Source organism: Geospiza fortis, unplaced genomic scaffold (genome assembly GCF_000277835.1).
Source record: "Geospiza fortis unplaced genomic scaffold, GeoFor_1.0 scaffold662, whole genome shotgun sequence".
Taxonomy (NCBI): Eukaryota; Metazoa; Chordata; class Aves; order Passeriformes; family Thraupidae; genus Geospiza; species Geospiza fortis.
The window spans coordinates 1,028,785-1,036,953 of NW_005054450.1; the positions used below are offsets into that span (position 1 = coordinate 1,028,785).

At 50.9% G+C, this 8,169-nt stretch overlaps 1 protein-coding gene across 2 annotated transcripts in view; it reads left to right on the top strand.

Annotated features, from left to right (window-relative positions):
- The first annotated feature begins 5,002 nt into the window (after nt 1-5,002).
- PIK3CD (phosphatidylinositol-4,5-bisphosphate 3-kinase catalytic subunit delta) overlaps nt 5,003-8,169 on the top strand; it is a 17,253-nt gene continuing 14,086 nt past the window's right edge. For both annotated transcript variants that reach the window (XM_005427686.2, XM_031062554.1), the window contains exons 1-4: nt 5,003-5,080; nt 5,440-5,603; nt 6,403-6,631; nt 7,287-7,510. In XM_005427686.2, the coding sequence (XP_005427743.1) occupies nt 5,463-5,603; nt 6,403-6,631; nt 7,287-7,510 (594 nt within the window). In that variant the 5' untranslated portion in view covers nt 5,003-5,080; nt 5,440-5,462. The remainder of the gene's footprint in view (nt 5,081-5,439; nt 5,604-6,402; nt 6,632-7,286; nt 7,511-8,169) is intronic.

Genomic DNA, 8,169 nt, shown 5'->3' on the forward strand with positions numbered 1-8,169 from the left:
TGGATGGATGGATGGATGGATGGATGGATGGATGGATGGATGGATGGCGGGCAGCGGGCTGGCTGTTTTGGCAGTTAACCCCTCATCCCCTGCCGGCCCATCGCGCAGGGTGCTGCTGGTGTCTGCCTGGCCTTTGGGTGGCTTTGGCACATGGCGCATTGTCGCCACAATTGTCCCTCCCGGGCTTGGGGAGTGGCAACACCTGGTCATCCGGGCGTGCCCTGGTGTAGGGCTTGTGCTGCCTGGCTCAGTTGTTCATGTGTGTTTCTGCTGTGGGTTAGCTTTGGATCATGTTTTTGGCAGGGCATGAGAGTCTTTTAAGAGCTCCAGAATAGAGTCTGGAGCATGGCACGCTGTATGTGCCTGAGATGGGAACCCGAAAGGTGAATGTCATGACAGAAGTCATTAGAAACGCGTGACTTGTGTTTTGTTTCCATCAACAAGATAGACTTTGGTTTTGGTGTTGTGGAGCCGTTGGGAACAGTTGAAAAAGCCTAATTTCAGCAATTTCTTCAGCTGGAAGCTTTCGTTTATCACAACTTCCTCCAACTCCCAAGCTCTGCCTGTGTTAGCAGTAATAGCAAGGGTGCAAGGATCTCATATCCCTTTGCCAACATTTAAGAGTTACAACACCCCTCGTGGGTTACAGGCTGTACTTGTGCATGTGAGAAAGCTGAAACACGGAGGAGTTTGTTGTTTGATGTTGTGCAGCAAACAATTGTCAGGTTTGGGAACAGAGCTGTGCACCGTGCTGGTTTTCAAGCTTTTGCTTTAACCACTGAATACATGGTTTCCCACTAGGTAGTTCCTCAGGCAATACTGTGAACTTGCCCAAAAGCTGATTGGAAGTTTCCACCAAGGTTCTTGAGTCTCCCATCAGATCCTCCCTCTGGCTATTGCTTCTGGTTGGATCTGAGGTTCTGCTGAGCCTGAATGATGGCATATTGCTCTGGTGCTCTTCTGGAGCTAGGAGCCCCCAAAACTGCAGGCTGTTTTTATCACCACATGTGCATTCTGCTTTCCTATCTCCTCTTGCTGACAACTCCTTTCATCGTCAGCCCTGCACACAAACAAGGTTATCCCCAGTTCAGATCACATTAGTGTAGTTCTGCTTCCATTACTTTTCCCTGTGAGTCTGTTTTGTGGGAGTGTGTGTGTGTGAGGTGGGCATTGAACAATTTAAAAGCTCGAAGGAGTCTTTATTTCATTAAGGAAAGGGCCCAAGCCAAGGGATTCTTCCCCAGTGGTTCTTTAAAGCTTGATCCTTTTAGTTTCCACATAACTAGAACAAATCCATGGATGGTAGGAAAATCTATGGTTCTCCAGTGACATCTGGATGCACAGAAGATGCTGAATTTTGTTAATTAAGTGCTGGTTTTTATCAGCACCTCTGGTAGGGAAGGGGATGCTCTGTAGTGTCTCAGAGGCCTGAAGAGTTAGGTGTGGGCATTTTCATCCCTTGCCAGGGACAGTTCATGGTACAGCTACATCCATCTAATGCTTTGTGTAAGTAAAAGATCAGTCAGGGGCTCAGAAATATCTAAGAAAAGGCATTGTCAAAGCAGCATAACTGTGTGTCTGGTATGTAGAGTTGGATGAACAATGGACTGCTGTTGAAAGAATGAGTGAATCAGTGCAGGCAACTGTGTGGCAGGATAGGAGAGATCAATGTACAAAATGGAAGCTGATAGTATGAAAAAAGCCTTTATTTGATTTTTATATTTGGTGGAGGTAGAAGTCATAGGATGGTAAACCAAGTAAAGGGAATTCAAATATTCTAAACTAGGGTTTGAGGAAGATAAAAAGCCAGGCTCTTGATTTTAGGAGTTGTTCAGTGTTTGAATGGTTTTCCACACTTTTCTAAGGGGTCCCCTGTGTTTTCCTACCTGGTTCGTGACCTGAGTTTGACACTTGTGGGTGTGTGGAAGGAGGAACCAGAGACAGAGCTGTGGTGCAGCCGGGTCTGTACTGAGGGTGCAGCCCTGTCCCAGGAGCTGAAGGAGAGCAGGGATGGCCCCGTGGCACAGCTGAGACGCGCATCCTGTGTTACAGGAGACTGCTGGAAGCTGTGATAGAAACATCTGGGGCACAGGAGTAGATCTGACCTGTTACACCAAAGGGAAGCAGCTCCAGCCTGGGTCTGTGTGTGCTGGAGTGACTGGCGCTGGCTGTGAGTCCCCAGCAAACCCAGCCAGGGTTTGGTTTGCTCTCCCAAGCTCCCATGTGCAGGCACAGTTTGACACACTTACCTGCTGCAGGATTCTTCCCCATCTGTCTTGAAGGGCAATTTGGGAGTTACTTTTACTGTCAGTCAGTGCTGAAATGACTTGTCTGCAGTGTGGGCTTGTTTTACCCTGTGACCCCAACCAAAAACTCAAGACCAAGCTGAAAACACTCTCAGAGCACACTGAAGTGCTGTTAGAGCTCAGAGCTGGTTCAGCTCTGCCCAGTGTACTGATTGTGTGCTGAAGCCATGTCAAACATGTGTGTACCCCAAAATTCCGTGGTCTCCTCCCCCAGCCAAAGCCATGCCTGCAATGAAAGTGACTTCCTGCAGTCTCCCACGCAGCACATCACCTGTGAGCTCTGCACTGCTCATTTCCTATAAGCTCAAGAGGTATTTTGGTAGTCCTGAGGTTTTGTAATTTTGCAATTTGTTTGTGGGTGTTGGAGCTTCCGTGTCTGTCTGATGCTGCAGCCTCGCAGGAGAGCTGTTCCATGTCTGATAATTTTTGCTTTCTTTTTTGTTTTTTTTTTTGCCTTTTCCTCTCCAAAGCAGTTGCATGTTGTAAACACCAGAGCTGTGGTTGATAAACTTCATAAGAGGAAATTGAAATTTGTTAGTAGGTTTTATGTTGGCTGGTGGCTTGTTAAATAGTGGCTGGGTGGTTTCAGATGTGTCTCTTGCACCGTGACACTCTGCACAAATTTACCTTGCCTCAGATTTCTCACCTGTGTTCCCTTTTGTAGCTGATGCTGTGCCTCTATTCTCTATATGGCATTCAGTAAAATTGAGGGTTCATTTCTGTCCTAGTGCATGAACTTATCCCATGTAGGCATCAGCTCTGCCTTGGCCAGCTCCCCTCTTTGCTGAGGATACACATTTATTACCTGCACACTAAATACTGCAAGGGGAGAGCAGCCTGTAGCTTTCCTGCAGAGTGAAGGATGATAAACTGAGGCAGAGGGCAGAGGGGAAGTTGTGGAGTTGCCTTCATCTAAAAAGCGAAATTTTGTCTTGTGGTTATTTTCCTCCACCACTTTTACTGCCCAGTGATGAAGAGGTCTGGGCTTTAAAAATTGACAATTATATTGGAGAATTTTTTTTTTTTGGAAGACTGCTGCAGTGAAAGACAGGGAGTATATCTCAAATTACTCCAGTAGTGTAAACCCTGCCAAAAAGGAGTGATGCTGCACTTGGCTGTTCACAAATGGCAGAAGGACCCAGAGAAAAGGGAATTGTAATTGCTTGTACACATGAGGTCAAGATAGTGCAGACAAGGTTGGAGAACTCTGTTCAGTTTCCCAAGGCAAAGGGGAAGAGGGAAGTTAGGCAGTGCAGGAACACCCATCTATAGAGAGCTGGCCTCATGAAAGAACTGTCACATCAGATCTGAGCTCCAACAAGGAGAACATTCTGAATTTAGCAATGGGAAGGGGAGAGACTTGGTAAATGATGTATTAGAAGCTATGAAAGTCCAGAGTTATTCTTCCTTTGGTATATTCACACCAGGAAAAAATCCTACATCCTCTAAATCAGGGAGTTTGGAAAGACAAGGTGCTGAGCTTGAACTGACACTGTAGTGCTCGTGGCTTAGGCAGGCACTTCATATTCTCTGGGATGTGGTGCCAGATAGAAATCCTCAGCAGGAGGAAGCAGCTCAGCCTTGGCTGTGTCTCTGCTGGTCAGTCGAGTTGTGGTAGTTTGCTGATTCAGGCTGAGGTAGCAGATACACCAGAAACCTGCTGTTTTTAGTGTTGATGGGCAGAGAACAAGGCCAGCTTGTTCTGCTTTATTCAAACTGGTCAGCCTTGCCTCCTCCCCCTTTGCTGCCCTCCCTGCGGGCCCGGGGTGGTTTGTGGTGATGCAGGCTCCGTGCTGAGGAAGCAGGACAGATAAAACGCAGCTCGTGTTTCTGGGAATCCTGACCTCACTGCTGACAGGGAAGTGGTGTGCTCCCAGGAGCTGGCAGATAAGATGCTGGGCTCCTTGTGCTTGCTGGAGCCCAGGGCTGGCGGGTGAGGAGCTGCCAGCAGGACCTCGTGGTTTGGGAATCAGCTGCACTTTGCTCAGCTCCTTTCCAAGTCCCTACAGCCACGGCTGCAAGCTGTGCTTTAAGTTGTGAATGGGGAAATGCTGTGCTGGTTTCATGGGCTGAGGAGAAGGGACACAGACTTGCTCAGGGCTGAGCACCTTCCAGGCTGTACCACTGGGATGTTCCTCAGCTGACCTGGCAGGAAAACTGCTGAGAGGGAATTGGGGTGAGCTGGTTTCTCTGCTGGGGTGGTTGCAGGGAATTAGTTGGAGCCACTTCCCTGTCTCCTTCTGGGAGCCAGTACCAGCACTTCCAGAGTCTCCAGCACGTGGGGACACCACTCTGCCACTTGTCACATGTGCAGGAAACCAGAGGTTTTATTGCTGTAGCATTTTGCTTGTGGGCAAATGGATGGAGACTTTGTTACAAGCCTTTGAGAAAGGAAATGTCTGACAGGCTGCTGGTGAATGCCTTTTGTGTCATCCTGTGTTTGAAAACAGCAGCTTGTACCTGATAGTGTTCAGATTCTTGTTCTCTTTGCATTCCTCGGATGTGCTGGAAATAAATTGCAGCATCCTGCCAAGGGACAGGCTGCAGATGGAATTAACAAACTTATTCTGACTACCTCACCCTTCAACTTCATTTTTCTATACTTGTAGAGAGGGGGTGTACAGCAGAGTATTATTTGTTTGTGTGTATAAAAATGCATGCATACTTGGAACCAGCAACAACCCTTTCTCCCTCTTGCAGACTGGAAGTGAGCTCTGGAAAAACAAAGTGGAGCTTGGAGCATGTGGCCTGAGGATTGCCTTACACAGCCAGGGGTAGGAACTTGCTGTTTCTCTTGGCTGCTTGGTCATAGATGAGCTATTGGGACAATGTCTTTGCTCTCCAGAGAAGATAATTCTCTTATTTCTGTGTCAAATGCAGGTGTAGATGTTAATCCTGGCCTAGAAGGGATTAAGAGAGGATTGCATTGAAATACAAATGCTGTAGTTACATGTGGCTCAAAGGCACTGAAGTGGAATTTTTACTAATTTACTAACTTTTCCTGAGCTTTAAGGCCGTGCTGACCTTACTTTCTTTAGGTTCTTTTGCACATTAATTTTTTACAGAGCCCAGCCCAGAACTGAGCTGATAATATGTAGTCAACAGCACCAGATTGTTTTCCCTTTTCTTGCAGGTGGTAGCTGAGCAGTGAGCAGGATGCCCCCAGGCATTTACTGCCCTACGGAATTCTGGTCCAAGGGGGAAAACCAAAATATCCAGGTGGACTTTTTGCTGCCCACAGGAATATACCTAAACCTCTCAGTGCCCTGCAATGCCAGCCTGGGCACCATCAAGCAGGTATCAGCCTCCCACCAGCTTTGGGTGACAGTCTGTGTTACAGCCAGAGGGTCATTCACTGCAGAGTTCTGCCTCCAACAGCAGGCACTTAGGATGAGAGTCAAAAAAGGGATGTGAAGTCATGTGAGAGTGCTATCCACAGGGAGAGAAGCATCCTTGGGAACTGGATAGTGTTGACAAGACTTGAGAAGCTCTTGGCTCCTGTCCTTGGCATCCTGACAGATTTCATGTTACTGGGGGCAAGTTACTTAACCCAGTTTTGTTTCCAGTGTGAGTAATTGCTGTGTTTCACAGGACCAGAGTCAGCAGGTGCTTACTGTGAGATGTTCAGGTGGGGGTTATTTAAATGCTCAGGCTGAGGGATTGACATTGCCCGAAACAAAAGGCACGCATGAAGAAAGGAAGTCAGTTAAAGGCACCTACAAATAAACGTGCCCAGCAGTTCAGCACCAGCTGGAGCCACCAGACCTGGCTGAGGAGCAGCCTGGGAGTACCAGGGGAGCTTGGGCTGTGCTCTGCCTTAGCTGTGTGCTGAGGGACAGGTGATGGGTGACAGCGGCAGGGTGAGGGCTGGGACAGGCCCTGGGGGCAGCTGGGTGGCAGTACGGAGGGTGACAGTGTGTGCTGAGGGACAGGAGCAGGAGGGAGAGTTACAGTGTGTGCTGAGGGACAGCAGCAGGGTGACAGCAGCAGGGCGAGGGAAGGTGACAGTGTGCAGGGTGACAATGTGCAGGGTGACAATGTGCAGGGTGACAGCAGCAGGTGACAGCAGCGCAGTGACAGCGGCGTGCCCCCGCAGGTGCTCTGGAAGCACGCGCAGTATGAGCCGCTGTTCCACATGCTCAGCGACCCCGAGGCCTACGTGTTCACCTGCATCAACCAGACGGCCGAGCAGCAGGAGCTGGAGGACGAGCAGCGCCGCCTCTGCGACATCCAGCCCTTCCTGCCCGTGCTGCGCCTCGTGGCGCGCGAGGGCGACCGGGCCAAGAAGCTCATCAACTCCCAGATCAGCCTGCTCATCGGCAAAGGTCAGCCTGCCCCACGGCACAGCATGGCTGCTGGCTCTGGGCACACAGCCCTCACCCTCATGGGCCCAACATGGCTGCTGGCTCTGGGGGGCACACAGCCCTCATGGGCCCAACATGGCTGCTGGCTCTGGGGCACACAGCCCTCACCCTCATGGGCCCAACATGGCTGCTGGCTCTGGGGGGCACACAGCCCTCATGGGCCCAACATGGCTGCTGGCTCTGGGGGGCACACAGCCCTCATGGGCCCAACATGGCTGCTGGCTCTGGGGCACACAGCCCTCACCCTCATGGGCCCAACATGGCTGCTGGCTCTGGGCACACAGCCCTCATGGGCCCAACATGGCTGCTGGCTCTGGGGGGCCTGCACAGCCTGGCTGCAGGGTGGGACACTGGGACAGCAGCAGGATCCTGCAGGGGATGCAGGGGACGCTGCCTGTTCAGGGCCAGGGAAGGGAGTGCTGCCTGCTGGCAGAGTGCTGGGCCATGGGGACAATGCCACTGCACATCGTCCATCAGGGGCTGCTGGCAGCTCGGCTGACTCTGCTTTTGGCCACATGTTAAACACGTGTTCAGGGAGAGATACCTGAGGAAAAGGCTCATTTCCCCCACTGGCTGCAGATGCTTATTTTGCCCTCCTCTCCTGCTCTGCACCCAGGTTTGCATGAATTTGACTCGGTGCAGGACCCAGAGGTGAATGAGTTCCGCGCCAAGATGTGCCAGTTCTGTGAGGAGAAGGCGGCCCAGCGGCAGCAGCTGGGCTGGGCAGCATGGATGGAGTACAACTTCCCCCTGCAGCTGGAGCCTGCCGCCAAGGGCCTCTCCTCTCTGCAAATCCCCACCAAGAACATTTTTGTCAACATCAGGTTCCAGTCTGGCGGGGTAAAGCAGAAACTTTCCTGTCATGGTGTTTGGTGGTTTGTGCTTTTCCTTTGGAAACCTCTGTGTGTGTGGAGACAGAATGATGTGTGCCTGGACAGTGTTTGCATGTGTTCAGTGTTCATTCTCCAGACTGCTTTGCCTGTGGAGAAGATTGGGAGGGAGCTGCTCTCCCTCCTGAGCGTGCACTGGGTGTACTGGTTAGCTGGAAGCTGAGGTTGCTGCATGTACGTGGGCTGGAAACCTTTTTGGGTTTGGGTGGGAAAGGAGCACAGAATGCAGTACTTGGCTTTCCTTTGGAAGCTCAGGAGCCTGCTCAGCAGACACTGCTTGCAGGCACTGGTCTGTGCTGCCCATGGGCCCCTGTTCCTGCTCCTGCCTGAGCTCCTGTTCTGCCTGTTGTGCCTGGGCATGAAGCAAGGTCACCCTGGCAGGAGAATAGCCTTCAGAGCAGTGTGTTTGAGCATGGAGACCCTTCCAGCCCCTGCCCTGCTGCTGCAATGACTGTGGGAAGGTTTTTAATGACTGGTAGCCACGTGAACTGGTGATTCTGCTGAAAACTGAAGTTCCTGATTTCCAGCCTTGTGCTTACACTGCTGAAACTTGCTCCTGCCCAGTTTGGCAAACATATCCCTGCTTACCATAGGCTGATGTGTGTGGTT